This window comes from Podarcis raffonei, chromosome 5, assembly GCF_027172205.1.
Source record: "Podarcis raffonei isolate rPodRaf1 chromosome 5, rPodRaf1.pri, whole genome shotgun sequence".
NCBI lineage: Eukaryota > Metazoa > Chordata > Lepidosauria > Squamata > Lacertidae > Podarcis > Podarcis raffonei.
Genome location: NC_070606.1, coordinates 11,186,831 through 11,208,261, shown reverse-complemented (window position 1 = coordinate 11,208,261; position 21,431 = coordinate 11,186,831). Strand labels below are relative to the sequence as shown.

Sequence of the window (21,431 nt, the reverse complement as noted above, 5' to 3'; positions counted from 1 at the left end):
CACATTTCCTGTTGCAGACCTACGGTTATCTCTGTAGATTTCCCCATTCCCCCAGCAAACAGGATGCATTTTTCTTGTGGTGGGTTCATTTGAGATCAGTTATTTTCTTCAAACACTATTCCACAATAAATGTGGGTGGATGCTAAATGCAAATTGTGAAAACTTTCCAAGAGGCTTAAGCAAATCTGTGCAGGACCTAAAGCAACTCGTTTAAAATTCATTGTACCTTTTAGTACCATGGTATACATGTCTTCTCATATGTTTCTTTGTATTTAATAGGGCTTACACAGGACAGTAGCCTAGACTTTGGTTTAGTGTTGGTATTGGGGGGAAACTGGGTTCTTGTCCCTTTAACAGCTATACGGTAGAAATTCAACAGGTTAAGCCTTTTCTAGTATGTAAATTCATTTATGCAAAAAACTTCACTGGTTCACATTGTCTGCAGACATTTTATTACATGTGTCATCCCCGATTTATTTTTGCACCCTCCATTCCCACCTGGACACAAATATGCATATGACACAAAACATATGTAACTTTTCTACAGATCTTTTCTTTGTGTGTCAGGAGGTCAAATTCATAAACAGTGTGCTGGGGCCAGAAAATCTTGTTGGCACCCATGAGTGTGTGTGAATGAGAAATACATGTTTGTGGGCTAGTCATTTTATTTCAGCAGACCTTTGGCCTGCTAGTCTTCTTAATTTTTGATCCTCTTGGTTCCTGTAGCACTGCTGACAATGAACCATCTGAATAAAGATTTTAAAGAAATGCAGTGGGAATGTGCACAATTTCTAAGTTTATTCCTGCTACTTTTAGACTAATTTTGCAGTGCAATGGAGAATTACTTCCACTTCTTTTTGAGAGTACACCTTTTTTCCACATTAATTCACATGTCAAAAAAAAATCCAGCGTTTTTCACTATACCATCCCAACCCCTCATAATGGCTCTACTGTATCATGGACTGCCTTAACCGGACTGAAAACCAAATTTCCAAATCAAACTAGGACAAATAGACAGTGAGTCACTGCAATTACACACAATTTCAATGTATTATTTAAAATCCAATATAAATTGTCTGTGATCAGTTTCTGCACCAACAGTTTATTAAGTGTTAATGTATTACATCTGTAGGACAAAAGTGGGAGTGTGGGAAGGAATACAGTACATATTTTTGTAAAAAACATACTTTTAATCCAAGCAACTTGGTGCATATTGCTCCACTAATAATTAAAAATATAAAGCTTTTTTAAATTGTACCACATTGCTGGGGACAACCGTAATAAAAATAAAACAATCCAATCTGGTCAGAGGCAGGTAGGGAGATAATGCGTCCTTCAGCCTGCTGCTCAAGACAACAAAACTAGTGTTAAGATTGGATAAATATTTGCAAGGCTAATTTTTAATGTTCCATCTTTCTGATACTTCAGAAATTAAGATACTCTAGGGGCCACATTGGGCACAATAGTGGCAGCCACATTTCATGAGTATCACATTCATGAATAAAATGGGAGGATGAGATGGGGGCATGTCTAATATGAACATCGAAAGAGCACAGAGGGGAGGAAAGCCAAACCCTCTTCCTGCCTTCCCTTCCCACAATCTGTCTCCACGGCTGTTACACTTTGGGGAGGGAGGAAAAGTGCCTGAGACCATAGGGAAGAAGGGCAACAACAATGAATGTTGCTGTCATGTCTATAATAGAAATCACATGAATATTGATTTAATGCGGTTAATGTCCATTTAAACTCCTCAGGCATAAAAATAAAACCCTCAAGGGGGGAAAATCTACAAGATCAAAATAGTAACAGGATGGATGTCGATGCAGGTTTACATTAGAAGGGCTGATTTAGTTCTGTCAAAATATTTTGAGCTCCTATATAATTTGCTGACTTTCAGAAAGAATCCCAAAATAGGTCTGGTTATGCAGAACTATCAAGTTCGTTTTCTTTACAGTGTATTTCTGTGGTTTCCCAAATCTCCTCATCAACAGCGTAAGTTTGTGCTGTGCAGGATACAGATGGCTCCTTACTTTGACCTACAAGTAATTCATTCTGCTCTGCTAATTTATTGTCAAAACTATGAGAGCTGTTAGATTCAGTTTGCCTGCCTTTCGTATCTTGAGAAGTCTGTCCAGTCTCCATGCAAGCTCTCGAATCAGTCTGTGAGTAGAGTCCAAAGATATCATTTTGGAGAATATAGCGAATGCACTGCAGAATCACATTCCTTTCATGCCGTATGTCCTTTGCTAGTAGCTAGAAGGAGAAAGACAGAATGAGGCATATTTCTACAAACATTATATGCAAACAGAACTGCTTACACAGCGATACAATTATGGAGTAATCAGCAAATGGGTTTCCAATATATATTTGGTTTCTTGTCTCTGCTAAAAACCAGGCAGAAATATACTCCTCAGACATTTTATAAAAATTGAAACTATGGATTAATCACTCTGATCGGATGCCACCCCCCAATTTATTGTGGGACTTTGAAGCTCAAGAACTATCCCAGTAAGATAGCATCCTCCTAAGGAAGTCACCCCATGATGAGGGACACATATTTATTTAAAATATTTATTTGCTATGCAGCCACTGAAAGGCCTAAACGGAAACTGGGGAATGACTAACGTGGCAAATATTCTCACTTCTGCACCCGCTGCAGGCCAGACACTGAAACAGGCCCTATAGCTGGTTTTCCTTAGCCCAAAGCAACACAAGTAATCTTATAAAAATGGATATAATATAATTGCAGAGCTGGATGGGACCACAAGGGTCATCTAGCCAAACCCCCTGCAATTCAGGAATCTTTTCCCAATGCACTTGAACCCATGACCTTGAGCTTAAGAGTCTTATGTTCTACCAACTGAACCATCTCAGCCATAGAAAGTATCTTTCTATTTTAGGATATGTGAGGGCCCCCAAAACTTTTCGGGCTCAGAGGTAAAGGTAAAGGACTCCTGGATGGTTAAGTCCAGTCAAAGGCGACTATGGGGTTGTGGCGCTCATCACGCTTTCAGGCCAAGGGAGCCGGCGTTTGTCCACAGACAGCTTTCCGGGTCATGTGGCCAGCAGGACTAAACTGCTTCTGGAGTAACGGAACACTGTGACTGAAACCAGAGCGCACGGAAACGCTGTTTGCCTTCCCACCACAGTGTTACCTATTTGTCTACTTGAACTGGTGTGCTTTTGAACTGTTAGGACAGAGCAACAGGAGCTCACCCAATTATGGGGATTCGAACCTCCGACCTTCTGACCGGCAAGCCCAAGAAGCTCAGTGGTTTAGACCACAGCGCCACCTGCATCCCACTCAGAGGTACACATGAAAGCTAAGGAAATGGGATGAGCACCATGTAATATGAGGTCTGGTGTAGTCCAGGGGTCAGCAACCTTTTTCAGCTGTGGGCTGGTCCACCGTTCCTCAGAACATGTGGTGGGCCGGACTATATTTTGAAAAAAAATAAATGAACAAATTCCTATGCCCCACAAATAACCCAGAGATGCATTTTAAATAAAAGCACACGTTCTACTCATATAAAAACACCAGGCAGGCCCCACAAATAACCCAGAGATGCATTGTAAATAAAAGGACACATTCTACTCATGTAAAAACATGCTGATTCCCGGACCATCCACGGGCCGGATTGAGAAGGCGATTGGGCCGCATCCGGCCCATGGGCCTTAGGTTGCCTATCCCAATGTAGTGGTTAGAGTGCTGAATTATGACCTGGGAGACCAGAGTTCTAATCGCCACCCAGCCATGAAGGTCACTGGGTGATCCTGGGTCAGTCACCATCTCTTAGCCTAATCTACCTCGCAGGGTTATTGTGAGAATAAAACAGGGAATTGGATAACCGTGTGCACCCTTTGAGCTTCTTGGAGGAAACGGTGAAATATAGACGCAATAAATACATAGAATAAAAACTGCCAATGCTCAGAATACACCCCACCCTGCAACAAACCAATAAAAACACTGAGAAGAAACCAAAGAAAAACACTAAGCAGAAAATACCGTATTTTTCGGCCCATAGGGCGCACCTAGTTTTTTGGGAGGGAAATAAAGAAAAAAAAATTATTTCCCCCCCAGGCATGGGGCTGGGGAAGCCCGAGCTTCCCCCGACCCCAGCCCCCAAAACAGGCAGCTCTCCAAAAGCCGTAGGAGAGCTGCGCGAAGCCCGAAGCCTGGTGGGTGCGCACCGACCCCTCTCACTCTCCAGGCTTCAGCAAAAGCCTGCATTCGCCCCATAGGACGCACACACATTTCCCCTTCATTTTTGGAGGGGGAAAAGTGCGTCCTATAGGGCGAAAAATACGGTACACTGAGAAGGCAACCTTCCTCACAGAAAAAGTGGTGCGGTGCCCAAGCACTGGACACAGGGTGTACAGAAAAGGAGGGAGATGCTTTCAGCTTCAGTGTTTTCTTTTTTGGTTTAGCGTGCTTAACTAGTATATAACTTTTTATTATTGAAGCCAACTGCTGAACCTTCCTGAAATAGAGAAACCAGTATTCAGGTAGTACCACAATGATATATTTGAGTTCTTGCAGGCCTTAAAACTCTATGGGAGTGTGATATAGGCATTGATACGAATGAAATTAATGGAAAAACTTACGGTCTTCTATCTAAACCATACAAACTGGTGTTTACCTATGTGAAGATATTACACAGGCAACACTGCACACTGGTACAATTATCTCACATGACTTCAGGGTTGGCATTCGATCGCTGGCACAGATTTGGTGCCAGGGTGACGTACATCCATTTATGGCGGGAGTGTCCATTGTTCAAAATTTTTGGACTGAGGTATATTAGGAGATGGCTAGGATTACTGAGACTGCTATTCAAATGATGCTGCGATTATGATTTACAATTGCCTTTTAGGTACAATAATACCTGGGATCTGGAGCACTGAGAAAATAACACATAACCCCGGAACATTCCTACACCAGGAATTTATCCCTGATGTTACTGCAAATGATTTGCAAAGTTCTTTGCCTGTACCAATGAATGAAATGTGGACCTCATAACTGATTTAGAAAAAAAATAATACAGTGGTACCTCGGGTTAAGTACTTAATTCGTTCTGGAGGTCCGTTCTTAACTTGAAACTGTTCTTAACCTGAAGCACCACTTTAGCTAATGGGGCCTCCTGCTGCCGCCGCGCCGCCGGAGCCCGATTTCTGTTCTTATCCTGAAGCAAAGTTCTTAACCTGAAGCACTATTTCTGGCTTAGTGGAGTGTGTAACCTGAAGCGTATGTAACCCGAGGTACCACTGTACTCTGTTGATCTCATTCAACTGTTAATAGTAATTGTGTGCTATAATGTGACAAAACAAATATTCTTTGATATACATCCCCTAATTGTACTTTTTTTTTGTATAAGTCAATAAAATCTTAAATTAAAAAAACATAATTTCACAATGAAAGAACATTCACCAACTACTATTGGATCTGACAGTTACCAACTCAGACCTTTGTTTTCTCACTCTCCTGTAACAAGTGGAGATGGTTTTGGTCAGCTAATGCTTAACTGAAGGGAATAAACTGTGTGGCCAGAATTAGTACAGAACTCACCATGGACACATGGTTGCAACTGACAGAGAACACAATGGGAAGAAATACACTATGTACCCATGTCCTCACATCCAAGGACCCTACAAATCTATGCTTAAAGCAGTATTTCCGGAAACATTATAACAAACTGATGTTTTTTATTTATTTGTCTTTAAAGGGTTACAGGACTCTTTGTTTTTGATGCAACAGACTAACCCAGTGACCTGTCTGCTTCTTCCTCCAGTATTAATTCAGTTGTCTTATTCCATCTCTCAGATAGCCTAACGGCACTTCTCATTTAATGGCAAGCCACTTTTTTCTCACATATTAAGTTTAGATGGATTTAGGATATGCTGGATAGAAGGTATTGGAAAGGTATTTTGGAACAAACATAGCAGGTGATCAAGCAGCACTTTATTTTGCCTTGACTAAGCCTGCAGTCGGGACGCGGGTGGCGCTGTGGGTTAAACCACAGAGCCTAGGGCTTGCTGATCAGAAGGTCGGCGGTTCGATTCTCCGCGACGGGGTGAGCTCCCATTGCTCGGTCCCAGCTCCTGCCAACCTAGCAGTTCGAAAGCACATCAAAGTGCAAGTAGATAAATAGGTACCACTCCGGTGGGAAGGTAAACGGCGTTTCCGTGCGTTGCTCTGGCTTGCCATAAGCGGCTTAGTCATGCTGGCCACATGACCTTGGCCAATAAGGAGAGATGAGCGCCGCATCCCCAGAACCGGTCATGACTGGACCTAATGGTCAGGGGTCCCTTTACTTTTACCGTTACCTTTTAAGCCTGCAGTACCTGACAAAGCTACCTAACCTCTTACAGCACCAGCCTACAATCATGAACACACAATATTCTATTTACTAAGTAGAAAATACTGGAAGGGCAGTTTACCATTTCCAGCAGGGTTGGATGACGGCGTGGTAATTCAGAAAATGATTTCCTCTGTCTGTTCAGACTCCTGGAATGTACTGCATGTGAATCCGGCCTCCCCGGTGCTGCGTCTGCATAATTAGCAGCTTCTTTATGGCCTGTGTCTTTAAAGCTCTGGGAGATGCTTGAAGATGGAGGGACACTTCTGAGAGATGTCTTGTTTTCACAAAATACTTTTGCTGCGGTCTTGATTGGTTCTATTTTTAAAAAAGAACAAGCGTTAAGATAAGTAGTGCTGAAAGCACTGATTGGGTCAGGCAACTGATTACTGCACAAGACAGATTCAAACTGAAATTACTTAAGAAATGATATTGAATCTTAAGAGCACCGTGCACAAATAGTATGCCTGTATCACTTAAACCAAAACACAATTATGATTTAGAACAGGGTTTCCCAAACTTGGGTCTCCAGCTGCTTTTGGAATACAAGCCCCATAATCCTCGACCACTGGTTCTGCTAGCTAGGGATGATGGGAGTTGTGGTCCAAAATCAGCTGGAGACCCAAGTTTGGGCAACCCTGATTTAGAGCATTAATGCAATAGCTTCTGTTCATTTAGTCACCTACCAGCCCTATAAATAGCAGGGCATCACTAACGAGCCACATATTCCATAACTGCACCTTTACTGCTAACTGTATATACATAGTTCAGCTTAGCTTAAATTAAACCGCTTACCCTCTTGTTCACTCTCACTTTCCGACATGCTGCCATAGTTGGCCACTAGTGAGCTCAGAGCCGAGGTCACCTGCTTTGGAACAACAGTCATCGCCAAAGCTGCATTTTTTTCAGTGCACCCCTCTTTGTCTGAATCTGGAAGGAGGCAGAAAAATCGCATCATTATCGGTCAGCAGGGCCTACAACCAGCTCCAGGCTTCACTGAACTGACCCTCCGTGCCCCGTATAGCTACTCCCTCACATCCACCACAGAAACTTTCCGCCCTATTCATAGATGTGTACCCATCCACACTGCAACAATAAAGGGTTCTGAAAAACTTGATACAGCCAATTCTAAATTAAACATGCAAATTAAATACATTTATTCAATGCAAGCAGATGACCGACTGTAATGCTCTGCATAGTCTTGGCTGCAGAAGTTTTCAGTAGTGCTGGGGATAAGCAAACTTGTGTGCTGTCAGCCCTTCATATATACCGTACTTTTTGCTCTATAAGACTCACTTTTCCCTCCTAAAAAGTAAGGGGAAATGTGTGTGCGTCATATGGAGCGAATGCAGGTTGCACAGCTATCCCAGAAGCCAGAACAGCAAGAGGGATTGCTGCTTTCACTGCGCAGCGATCCCTCTTGCTGTTCTGACTTCTGAGATTCAGAATGTTTTTTTTCTTGTTTTCCTCCCCCAAAACTAGGTGCGTCTTGTGGTCTGGTGGTCTTATAGAGCGAAAAATACGGTGCCTAGTTTTTTCCAGCAATAAATCACACTCTGATAAAGAGTACCTAAATGGTGAAATACTCCTCTTCTTCAATTGTGAGACAAAAATATTTGAACAATTACACAACACCAAAAGAGATTCCTTTTACCCCCTTGCGTGGTAATCTGTGTAAACAGATGAGAAGCTGTCTCGAAGTGGCATCCCCTAGAGAACTTGGAGTATTTACCTGAAGGAAGACTTATCAGAATGGGCTATGGCCCCAAATCCTTCAGCTTTAAGCTCAGTACTGGAGACAGAAAAGCCAACAAGAAAAGTGGTTTGCAATGAGCAACCAGATGCAAATCTGAGGCCCCAATCTGGCCCATGAAGCCACCTCTAGTGGTCTCTGCCAAAGTTAGGCCTTTTTTGCATCCAGAGTCAGAGATGAACCAGTCTATCCTCCTTTATGGGCCTGCAGGGCCCCCTCTTCTTCCTGTGTGCTTTAGATAAACAGATAAAACAGAACTTACTAAAAACCTCTTCAGGATCCTCCTGGCTAGTGGCCAGGGAACTGGCAAGTTGAAGGAGGCTAATATCAACCCTAAAAACTTCCCAAGTGGTGGCAACTGCTCCAGAATCCTGCTCGGAGCAGTTTTGGGGAACCAGTGGATTGGGTAAACCCACTGAGTGCAGTTATTGCAAAAAAGGGGGTATGTGAATAAACCTTATTTATCTCTCCATGATCATCAGTAGCACCAGGGCCAACTCACTAATTTGACCAATTCCAACCAATTTGACCAATTCCAACCCTGAGGAGGACAGCAGGGGCCTTTTGCTGGCTGAGGGAAACTGGGCTTGACTTCTGCTTAGCGAAGTCCCTCAACAAAAACAAGTTATTCACTTGGCAGGTTTGGGGGGGGGGCGTGGAGTCACTTCTACCTCCACAACCCTCTCACCTACATTTGTCTAAGGGCAGTTCTCTTACTGCTTTCTGTTGAACATTTAATTACGTGAAGAAACAAAACTCAGGGAAAGGCCTCACCAGGATCGTTTCTGGCCAGAATGCTAAGGGGATCTACATCTCTCATAGAGGTATCTGCTTCTCCAGAAAGCTCTTTTCCAATTTCCTTCTCGGTCCCATGGTTATTTGGACCAGTCACAGCTGCAGCGGGAGCCTTCAAGGGATGATTAGATTTGTTCCAGCAGCCATTTGTCTGCCTTCTTGCTTTTCCTCGTTGCCTAGAAGCCACAGCTTGAGGAGGTTTCCATATTCCTTTCATCTTGCTGGAAGAGAAAAATGCATAAAGGTTTCTTCCAGGTCATTTCCTGTCTCAGCCATGACACAGCTGCTGCTCCCCACATATATTCTTATATACGGCTGATTCCTAATCATTCATTTATACCTCAGCATTACCTAGGTATCAAAAGTTTGGGAAACACTGTGTTGGGTATCGAGAGAATCAGGATAGCTTTCCCCCAGTCTTGTTTACAATCTGGACCAAGTGCCTTGCTGTTATTCTAGAGTTGGAAAGGATCTCAAAGTTCATACAGTCCAACTCTCTGCAATGCAGGAATCACAACTAAAGAATCCCTCACAGACGACCATCCATCCTGTGTAAAAAACCTCCAAGGAAGGAAAGGCCAATTTCTGAGGAAATCCGTTCCACTGTCAAACAGCTCTTACTGTCAGACGATTCTTCCTAAAATTTAGGCGGAATCTCCTTTTCTTATTTATTTATGCACCACCCTTCATCCGTGGATCTCTTTCTTGAAATTTGGATCTATTGGTTGAGTTCCCACTCTCTAGAGCAGGAGTCAGCAACCTTTTTCAGCTGTGGGCCAGTCCACTGTCCCTCAGACCTTGTTGGGGGGGTGGACTATATTTTGAAAAAGAAAAAATGAACCAATTTCTATGCTCCACAAATAACCCAGAGATGCATTTTAAATAAAAGTGCACATTCTACTCATGTAAAAACACACTGATTCCTGGACCGTCCGAGGGCCGGATTTAGAAGGCGATTGGGCCAGATCCGGCCCCCGGGCCTTAGTTTGCCTACCCATGCTCTAGAGCAGCAGAAAACAAGCTTGCTCCATCTTCCATGGGACGGCCCTTCAGGTATTTGAAGATGGCTACCATACTGGGAACGTGGGTGGCGCTGTGGGTTAAACCACAGAGCCTAGGACTTGCTGATCAGAAGGTCAGCGGTTTGAATCCCCGCGACGGGGTGAGCTCCTGTTGCTCGGTCCCTGCTCCTGCCAACCTAGCAGTTCGAAAGCACGTCAAAGTGCAAGTAGATAAATAGAGGTACCGCTCCGGCAGGAAGGTAAACGGCATTTCCGTGCGCTGCTCTGGTTCGCCAGAAGCGGCTTAGTCATTCTGGCCACATGACCTGGAAGCTGTACGCCAGCTCCCTCGGCCGGTAAAGCGAGATGAGCGCCACAACCCCAGAGTCGGCCACGACTGGACCTAATGGTCAGGGGTCACCTTTACCTTTACCATACTGTCAGAGAGGTTGTAGAATGAAAATTGAAATGTGTGTCAGAAGGGCTGAGCAAGTGACTGGAACGTGAAGGTTGTATTTGCAGAAGAACGATGGGAGAAGGATGGTGTGACATGCATGTGGGAGCTGCTACTAACAACTGCTGAGGAACGAGGAGGGAAGGAAAGATAAGCTGCTATGCCTTGTGATAAAATCAGTAGAAGCCTAATTTTATAGGTCCGCTGGTATAAACTTAGCAATTGCACAAATACCGGTGGCGATGGGTAATCCCATGCTTAGGCAAGCTTGGTCACTGCACACATCTAGACCAGAGAATGGATTGAAAGTGCTCAATATAATTAAGTATGTACCAGGCTGGGACCGGACTAATTCCTGGGTGCAGACTTTCTGGAAATCTCATCTACACTGTTCTGAACATATTAGAGAAAATGAATTAAACTTTAATAAATGATAAGGAAAGGGAAAGAGTCCCTCTCTGATGGTACCAACAACATATAGATATATATATAGACAGATATAGATACACACACACTCTTACCCAAACTGAAGTGTTTTCAGTACTCCTCCTCTTTGCTCCTTTTCCACCTCCATTGCTTTCTTCTTTTCAATATTTGCCAAAGTAGGAAAATTTCTAGAGCAACGTACATATGAAGTCTTATTAATACATCTATGGCACTGAAGTGTTTTGCAAGCCTTAATCGCAACATTCCTAGCAAGCATTGGGGGCTGGGAAGATCCAGTGCTTTCAACACTGTGGGCTGGCAGGCAAACCACTTGTCTTCCATGGCTAAAGGCTGGTGTGTTCCTAGCCTAGGCCATCAACTAGGGAACGGAAGAATGGGAGTGCGACTCCTCCAGGCCCTGACATCCGTAAGACTCCAGGACAACAGATATGCTATTACTGCCACAGGCACCCCTTTCTCCTGCCTGGAGAAAGCTGGGGCTGGCTAGCTGCTGTTTTCAACTGTTTTCAACTGTTGTAGGGCCTGGGGCGGGGTTGTCTCCCTGCCTGTGGCCAAAGCGTGGTTTTGTAGCACCTGCATCATAAGTTGTTCTGCAGTTGTTATTTTACATATAATTTTACTGCAATTTTTTTTACAATAAATACAATGACATTCCTTGTTCTCAACCCTTTGTAGAAAACCACATGTGATATGGCAAATATTTCTAGGTATAACTGCTGGTCCATTCACTTGCACACCTTAATTTGGTTGTCAGTACCCATCTATCTCAAAAGACAAAGGAGTGTGCCTCAAAGCAATAAGAATAAAAATAATTTTATTATTTATACCCTGCTGGCTAAAAAGGGAAAGTCAAACTACTGGAGAATCACAGCACCTGCTCTGCCTGCAGAGACCTGTAACATATGAAAGATATACAGGAATACCAAATTTTTATGACACTATCTTCTGTTGTTAGCCTCCTAGTTATATGCCTATGGTACACTATATTTCACAGTCCTGTATGGAGTAGCCCATCCTTGCTTTCCTGTGCTCAGCCACAGACTATTGCTAGCATCCTTGAAGCTAATTTTCTTCTGGAGGAATTTGTTTAGGACCCACAACGGACAGCAATATTCTGGTACAATCCCTTGCTTCTGAAATAATTCCATGCAAATCCAGCCAGAATTAATGCACACCAGGACACCATAAATCGGGGGAAAAGTTTCCCTTGCCCTACACTCCCTTTAGCATTTTTGCGGCATTTCATCATTATGTAGTACCTTTTCAACAGGGTATGTGCCACCTGTGTGCTGATTTCAGCACTAATTTTCTGACCCTAAACTGATAGAGTATGGATAGGTTGCTTCTACATAGCTTATCATCTTGCTTGTTGGGTTTCTGAACCCAAGAGTTTTCCCCAAACTATTTTTCACTTTAGTGTTTCTCCATAGAAATCTGACTGCAATAATGAGTAAATGGAAGAGTTTGTTCCCTTTGCTCCCCAAGACTGGATTCAGGAGTTATGCTAGTAAGGGATCTTAGTGACCCATTCACACATTTCTAGCTGCCTTTGCTACCTGAAGTTATAACAGCCAATTCAGTCGGTGCTCCCTACATTTTTCTGGTTATCTGAGCTACACTGGTTGGTTGCCTCTTAGTTAAGAGCCTATAGAGTTCTCATAACTCCTAACCTGAAAACTATTCATGGTGTGTGAATTGTGGGGAACTTAGCAATAAAAATGGTGTTGTTTTAATACCCGAAGAGTTTTCACAAAAAACGAGCACGCAAGCCACTTTACTAGCAAGTTTTTGCGTGGCAGAAATGGAATAGCTCTCACTGTGGGTTCACCAGGTAGGATCTCCATCGATGCCCTTGATACATTCAGATTCCCAAGAACATTAAAAAAGCACTACTTTTAATAATGATCACATTTGGCTACTGCCTTGCCTTCAAGTCACTTTTATTTGTCTCTCTCTGCGACAATCAGGCATTTCAATAACCATTCCCTTTCAGGTGGGAGCTGTTTTCCCCCCCACATGCACGCCCATGCAGTTCCTCCCTCAATTAATTAGTTAATATTTAAATATTTTATTTCCTTTGGGAAATTATCCTCTGATCAAATAAATAGAGGTAACAAACAGCTTACTCCCAGCCTTGCTCCTACAATTTTTAATTTATTATTCTACATCACTTTGGGATTTGTGCTATGAAATAAAATATAGAGAGAGCTTGAGCCAGTCCTACTGTAAACATAGCAAATGTGTGTGGAGGGATTCACATAGGTTATAAGAGAGCCCCTTGAGGAAGTCAAGAAATTTGGGAAAGATAGACAGCAATACAGGGACGCGGGTGGCGCTGTGGGTAAAACCTCAGCGCCTAGGACTTGCCGATCACATGGTCGGCGGTTCGAATCCCCGCAGCGGGGTGCGCTCCCATTGTTCGGTCCCAGCAGTTCGAAAGCACCTCCGGGTGCAAGTAGATAAATAGGGACCGCTTACCAGCGGGAAGGTAAACGGCGTTCCGTGTGCTGTGCTGGCTTGCCAGATGCAGCTTTGTCACACTGGCCACGTGACCCGGAAGTGTCTCCAGACAGTGCTGGCTCCCGGCCTATAGAGTGAGATGAGCGCACAACCCTAGAGTCTGGCAAGACTGGCCCGTACGGGCAGGGGTACCTTTACCTTTACTAGACAGCAATACAGGAGTGGGCACAGGCCTCCCATTCCTAACCTAGAAAGGTGCCTGCACAACCAAGCCAAGAGAGGAAGGAACACAGTTCTGTTATGCCTTGCAGAGCTTTATAGCTCACTATCAAATGGATGGAGTCAATAATACATTCTAAACTAAGATGGAAGAACAGAGCAGTGCTCAGCAGCAGCCATGAGAAAGAAGGGGAAGGGGAGGAATAAGAGAAAGTTGCAAATAAGATTTTTTTTTTTTTTGGAGCGGAATCATTTTCAGTCTCATCTGGAGCCACGCAAATTAAACATCTACTCACTTTCTTCTATCCTCCCTCCATTTAGCAATTTCATCTGGAGTATCTAACTTGATTTGTTTGGCACCAGGAGAATGCATCTGCGGAGGGGGAAGGGGGGAAAACATTGTGAATTACGGGTGTTTATAGTCTTTTTAAAACTTTGTTTTTAGTGAAAGACTAAACAGAAAAAAGGGGACAAACAGTGACGAAAATAAGCCCAAATTCAACAGCACAACCTCTGAAAAACATCATTAATAAGAACAAACAAGATCAACCAGCTGATCCAAGGCCTAAACAAGAGTGAAAATTGTAGATGGGAGGATCAATCCATTTGGCATAAAGGGCCTGTTCCTCACCACAACTGTCTAATTTAACAAAGCAGCATTGATTTTACAGTTCAAAGCAGAAAAGAATAGTTTCCTTTTCCTTGCAGTTCAACAATTCTACAATTCATTTAAAATCAGATTTCAAGCTGAACTAGGGAAATACCTACATTTTCCCAGTGAATCCGAACCAATTTTTCATGTGCGCTAAAAGTGCAGCCATCTTCTGTACACTGAAATAAAGAAAAGCAGCAACCACTTTTAGTACTGGGTGGTGTTTGCATTCCTAATTAGCAAAGGGATCAACAATAACGACAAGCTGCAGTTGCGGCTGAACCTCCTGCTTTTTATTCTCTTCTCATTTTTATTTTTCTTCCTCTGCCTTTACCTTATCTGCTTCCTTAGCTGTTGATGCCACTGGCCTATTGCTTCTTATTTCACCAAGGGCCTTTATTGCCCCTGCGAGAGACACAGCTGCTTTACCCTAGACCTGATTAAGGCTATGCAACACAGAGGAAGACATTTATTCTGATTTTTGACTATTTTAGGATAAACTGAACCCTAGTGTTCCCTCTAGATTTTCAAATGATACCTTGCAACCGTATAACTGGCAACTGAGTATCAGAATAATTTTAGTATATTTCAGAGAAACCTGAAAGTTCCTTACACCTTTAAACCCTTTCAGGAACACAGACAGCAGCTTTATATTGAGCCAGGCCACTGACTAGTTTAGCATTGTCTTCACTTTCCACGGTTACAGACAGGGGTATTCCCAGCCCTATACAATTTGAATGATTTACACCTAGGAAATTTTGACATTGCATGCACTTGGATGAGAGACAATCCTAGCTGCATGAGACAATCCATGTCAGTATTCCATGATCCCATGACAGCATAACTGAAGAAGTGCTAAGCTAGGTAACTAATGAACTCAAGAAATCATGCTATTAATTAATTAATTGCCAACCAAAAGAGAGAAAAATCTACTCAACTATTAAAACATACCTGCCTGTGCTGAGAGACATGTTCTTCATATTTCTCCTTGTTTTTAAAGCCACGATCACATGTATCACAATAATGAGTATAAACTGGTTCTTTTCGCTTCCTATTCTACAAACAGAGCAGGGAAACATTAACTGTAATCACTTACAATTATATTTATCCTGACCAACACAGTAATTGTCAGGAGCCATTCCACTTATGCAAAATATTGTATCAGATACAGGTGCCAAATCTGCCAGATCCAATTGCTAGTCAGCCAATTTGCAGAGCCTACCTAAAAACTGCATTTAATTTCACAGACACTGCATTCGGACATGACAATAAATCATGGCTTATCATTGGAGGAACTAGAGCTGTGTGTCTTCAACATTTTGCTGACAACATACTCCAAAACTCTGGGTGACCCCCACTCAGTGTTTTCATGTAGATGTTAAACAGTGTGGGGGATAAGACTGAACCACAAGGAACCCCACATTGAAAGGCCCATGGGGCTGAACAACATGCCCCAAACATTACCCTCTGGAAATGATCGTCCAAGTAGGACTGGAACCACTGCAGAACAATGCTTACAACTGGGATGAAGTATTGTGTTTCACAGTATTTTAACTTTTATAGCTAAAAGAATGACGGTGACGTGACTGAAAGAATGGAGCATTAAATGTCCCAGATTCAAATTTCAGGTTAGCTGTGAACTGAATAGTACTGACTTGTGTTTTATGTGGCAAGCAAGTTTGCCACATATACCACTAGGGTACGCAGCAGGGCATGCAAACATGCAGTGGATGTTAACTGTGGAGCTGTATGATATTATTCAAATTTTTAAAAAGCTCAGCTTACATTTTCCATTTGAATTTTCTGTTCTGCATTTATAATGGAACTTTTTAATCTATTTATCAATGTGGTTTTTTAAAACAGAATTAGGATTGCTTTTTATATATGGAAGTTTTTTATTGTTTTCACACTTGTTTATGGTTGTAACTTTGTGCTGTTTTATACTTCTATAATTTGTTTTATAATTTAGTTTTCACTTCCATTTTTTATTGCAATCTCCTTATTGTTATGCCAAAGGAAGAGAAGGGATGGAAGAGCCCAAGGTCTGACGCAACTAGTTCCTCTAATACGCCATGATTTATTGTCATGTCTGAATACATCTAACTTCTGTTTTCTATGCTCTGGTAACCTCTAGGTTAGAATACAATGACAGGTAAAACGAGGGGCTGCCTCTGAAGACGGTTTGGAAACTTCAGGTGGTGCAGAATTCAGCGGTCAGGTTGCTCACTAGGGCTAGGCCAGGGGTCTGCAACCTTCAAGACAAAAAGAGCCACTTGGACCCGTTTCCGAAGAAAAAAAAACTGGGAGCCGCAAAACTCGTCATTATAAAAATAACTTTTTTGTCACTTTTTTTAATCATTTCTTTGTTTGACCCCTCACAATTATTCCTCCTCATAGAATTAAACGTTAAATTAACAAGTTACCTTTTTGTGTGTGTGTGTTCTTCACTCCCCTTCAAAACAGTGACCAGCGTACATGCCCCTTACAATGTAGCGGGCGGGCGGGAAGGTGACGTCGGGACGGTGCGTGACTAACGCACGCACTGCCCCCATGCGACGTCACAGCCAGTACAGCGCCCGCCACAGTGGGGAGTGTCGGCCTCACAATGCACCTCCTCCCCTCGCTAGTATCTGCCCCGGAGCCGCGGCAAAGGTGTAAAAGAGCCACATGCGGCTCCGGAGCCGCAGGTTGCAGACCCCTGGGCTAGGCAGTCCAAACATGTTAAAACCAATCCTGTCCCAACTACACAGGCTGCCTATTACGTTTCTGGGCCTTGTTCAAAGTGTTGGTTTTTACCTACATAGTCTTATATGGCTCAGGACAGCCATAACTCAAAGACCTCCTCTCCTCATATGAAGTGACCTGCACCACACAATCATCAATAGAAGTATAGCATCTAGATCAAGGGAAGTAATAGTGCCACTGTATTCTGCTCTGGTCAGACCTCACCTGGAGTACTGTGTCCAGTTCTGGGCGCCACAGTTCAAGAAGGACACTGACAAACTGGAACGTGTCCAGAGGAGGGCAACCAAAATGGTCAAAGGCCTGGAAACGATGCCTTATGAGGAACGGCTAAGGGAGCTGGGCATGTTTAGCCTGGAGGAGGTTAAGGGGTGATATGATAGCCATGTTCAAATATATAAAAGGATGTCACATAGAGGAGGGAGAAAGGTTGTTTTCTGCTGCTCCAGAGAAGCGGACACAGAGCAATGGATCCAAACTGCAGGAAAGAAGATTCCACCTAAACATTAGGAAGAACTTCCTGACAGTAAGAGCTGTTCGACGGTGGAATTTGCTGCCAAGGAGTGTGGTGGAGTCTCCTTCTTTGGAGGTCTTTAAGCAGAGGCTTGACAACCATATGTCGGGAGTGCTCTGATGGTGTTTCCTGCTTGGCAGGGGGTTGGACTCGATGGCCCTTGTGGTCTCTTCCAACTCTATGATTCTATGATCATCTGAAGCCCTTCTTCATGTGGCCCCTGCACAAGAGGCCCAGAGGGGGGCAACACAAAAACAGGCCTTTTCTGCGGTAGCTCCCCATTTATGGAATGCTCCTCCCAGGGAGGGTCACCTTGTGCCATCATTACATATCCTCTATGATCAGGCCTCTGGCTGATTAAACAATCTATAGTCTTTTAAATGTGTTTGTGGGAGCAGGGTTTATTGTTTTTCTTGTTTGCTTTTGTCATTATATTAAGTAATTTGTGTTTTCATTTTGCATTTTTATGCTCTAAGCTGCCCTGTGCTCTTCGGATGAAGGGTGCTATATAAACTTAATAAATAATAAACATATGAAATAATAAATATCTACAAACATCAGAATTTATTAACCCTCATTTACAATTAAATACCTTCTGTCTGCCATTCCTGCCTTGACAGGATCCAGCACGTGGCATTCCAGCTTGTTCCATTTGCCATTCTCTATCAAAATGGAAATTTCTGCCTTTAATTAAAAATCAAAATAGTTACTGATATTTATTTGCATCGGCCATTAGGACACTGCAATTTGTGTACGAAGTAAAATTACATATGAACACAACTAAACAGTTAAAACTGCCAGACTAGGGTCCCATCTGCATTACCCATTTAGAGCAGGATCATACCACTTTAAAAACAATCATGGCTTCGCCCAAAGAATCTTGGTGATAATAGTTTGTTAAAGGGCCTGAGAGTTGTTAGGAGACTCCCTATCCCCCTTCACAGAGCAGCAGTTCTCAGAATGAACAATCCTTCTTCCTAGGGAACTCTTCTATCCCAGGCCATTTGCTGAATGTTATTCTTCTGCTCAAGGGATGTGGGTGGTGCTGTGGGTTAAACCACAGTGCTACGACTTGCCGATCAGAAGGTCGGCGGTTCGAATCCCAGCGACGGGGTGAGCTCCCGTTGCTCGGTCCCTGCTCCTGCCAACCTAGTAGTGCAAGTAGATAAATGGGTACCGCTCCGGCGGGAAGGTAAACGGCGTTTCCGTGCGCTGCTCTGGTTCGCCAGAAGCGGCTTAGTCATGCTGGCCACATGACCCGGAAGCTGTACGCCGGCTCCCTCGGCCAATAAAGCGAGATGTGCGCCACAACCCCAGAGTCGGTCACGACTGGACCTAATGGTCAGGGGTCCCTTTACCTTTATTCTTCTGCTATGACCAAGTGATAAAACTAGCAAGCTAATTTGGCATGTTTGCGCTTTATGCTCCAGTGCTAATATATGAAAAGTCTGATCACATGGATCTGAAACCAGGCCCCATAATTACTTCCCACACCAGCATCTGGCACCCCCAGGGAAACATGGGGGCATCACTGGCAGAAACCTTGTGGTATAACAATATGGTGAGTTTCATTTAACTGGAGCATGAAGTATGAAGAATTTAAACAGGCAATGACTGATTAATAAGCATTCAAAAGACATGTGATCATGCATGTGCGCACAGGTAACCAATAATATAATGAAAAGTGCATAACAGCGCAGGATGCAGTTATATGTGCTCCGCCGACATGTGTGGGCCAGGAACTAAACCCCTGCAAAATAGTTGTCAACTGTACAATCAGATTAGAAAATGAAAAGCAGCCCTGCGGATTTCAAATTGTTTAAATTGCTGTTTTAACTCCTGTCCAGTGAGCTTGGCTTTACTGTGCTTTTTATACGTGGATGCTAATTTAAATGTTTCAATGAAATAGTTTTATTCTGCATTGGAATGGAGATGAAAAAGTAGATTATTTGGAAGAGGGGCTGTGAGAAGAGGGAGGGGCAGTAGAAATATAATTCCAGGAGCAGTTCCTCCTAAATAATGGGGGGGGGGGGAGGAGATCCCAGACCTTTCCAAAGCAGCCTTCCAATGCTCATTACATAAACAAGAATGGAATACCCACAAATGGGGAAGATAGGTGTCAAAAAACAACAACAGCAAAGCAAAACCCCCAACTCTTCCTCGATTCCCTTCCCACACCAGCCATGCCTGCCAGCCTTTCTCTCTCTCTCTCTTTTTGCTTAAACACACCCCTTCTATTCTTTCAGTTTTTAAAGAAGGGGGGGGGGGAGAGGGCAGTGTCAGATTTACATATAAGCTAAACAGGCTATAGCTTAGGGACCCACTCTCTTGGGGGCCCCAAAAAAATTTAAAGGGGAAAAATGGATGTACATTTCCAAAATATAAGATAAAAAACAAATAAAATAAAACCGACATACAGAAACAGTGTTTTGTGTTGTGTAGGCTCCTATGATGTAAGTAATGGGCCCCGCCTGCTAGCCTGCTCCCTAAAATATCACTGGTTTGCTCATTTCTATATATAGGATGCCTACAGAGTCCCATGGACTGCAAGAAGATCAAACCTCTCCATTCTGAAGGAAATCAGCCCTGAGTGCTCACCGGAAGGACAGATCGTGAAGCTGAGGCTCCAATACTTTGGCCACCTCATGAGAAGAGAAGACTCCCTGGAAAAGACCCTGATGTTGGGAAAGATGGAGGGCACAAGGAGAAGGGGACGGCAGAGGACGAGATGGTTGGACAGTGTTCTTGTAGCTACCAGCATGAGTTTGACCAAACTGCGGGAGGCAGTGGAAGACAGGAGTGCCTGGCGTGCTCTGGTCCAGGGGGTCACGAAGAGTCAGACACGACTAAACAACAACAACAACAACATGCTGCATGGACTGGTTGCATGGCAACATGTGCAAATGGCTTTAGATACCTATTAGGTCCATAAATTGAACAAAAAAACCAGCGACAATTTGTTGTTGACAAAGGACAGCTGGGCATATAAAGGCCTCCATTACCTCCAGTAGCTTAGGGCCTCATGAAACCTAAATCCGGCCCTGGCGGAGGGACACACACCAACCCACCCCTCTCCTATTTGCCAAGGACGAATTGAATCCGATGACTATTGCGGCTCTATACTCGGACTCAGCATCTTAAAAAGCAGAGACATCACCTTGCCAACAAAGGTCCATAAAGTTAAAGCTATGGTTTTCCCTGTAGTGATGTATGGAAATGAAAGCTGGACCATAAAGAAGGCTGATCGCCCAGGAATTGATGCTTTTGAATTCTGGTGCTGGAGGAGACTCTTGAGAGTCCCATGGACTGCAAGAAGATCAAACCTCTCCATTCTGAAGGAAATCAGCCCTGAGTGCTCACTGGAAGGATAGATCCTGAAGCTGAGGCTCCAAGACTTTGGCTACCTCATGAGAAGAGAAGACTTCCTGACGTGCTCTGGTCCATGGGGTCACGAAGAGTCGGACACGACTAAACAACAACAATAACAACATGCATGGACTGGTTGCATGGCAACATGTGCAAATGGCTTTAGATATCTATTAGGTCCATAAATTCAACATGACTACTGCGGCTCTATACTCGGGCTCCGCCGCTCCGCAATCCTGGCTGATCCAGAGCTACGCTGCGGAGTTTCCACGAGGCGGGCGGGGAAGCCCCGAGGACTAGCAAGGCCCAACCCCGAGCGGAGCAAGGCCGTCCCGAGGCGGCGAGTTCCGCACGTGCGAGGCCGGCCGAAGGGCGACGCACCTGGCGGCTGGGACCAAGGAGGAGGCCACGGCCCCGGAGGAGGAGGCGGGGAAGGAAGCCAGTGGCCTTGCGAGGCCCAGTCAGGAAAAGGCGGCGGCGGCGGCGGCGGCACCCGCCACACGGACGCATCCATCGCCTCAGCAACTCCAACGGCGCGCAGCATGGAGGAAGCTGCGCGGCGCACCGGAAACGACGTAAATCTCGCGACCGCGGCCAATCCCCGGCGGAGGAGGAGGAAGGAAGACCCGCCCACTCTGTCCGCGAGCGCCGGAAGTGGGCTGACGAAGGCCC

At 44.0% G+C, this 21,431-nt stretch overlaps 1 protein-coding gene across 1 annotated transcript; it reads right to left on the bottom strand.

Moving 5' to 3' along the window:
- Positions 1-1,082: 1,082 nt before the first annotated feature.
- On the bottom strand, positions 1,083-21,273 carry NUFIP1 (nuclear FMR1 interacting protein 1). The gene is made up of 10 exons (XM_053387793.1): positions 21,141-21,273; positions 17,986-18,077; positions 15,089-15,193; positions 14,254-14,316; positions 13,782-13,858; positions 10,881-10,973; positions 8,884-9,125; positions 7,152-7,286; positions 6,439-6,674; positions 1,083-2,253 (listed from the first exon to the last, which is right to left on the bottom strand). The coding sequence occupies exons 1-10, from the start codon at positions 21,271-21,273 to the stop codon at positions 1,921-1,923; spliced, it is 1,509 nt and encodes a 502-aa protein (XP_053243768.1). The 3' UTR covers positions 1,083-1,920.
- Between the last annotated feature and the right edge of the window lie 158 nt (positions 21,274-21,431).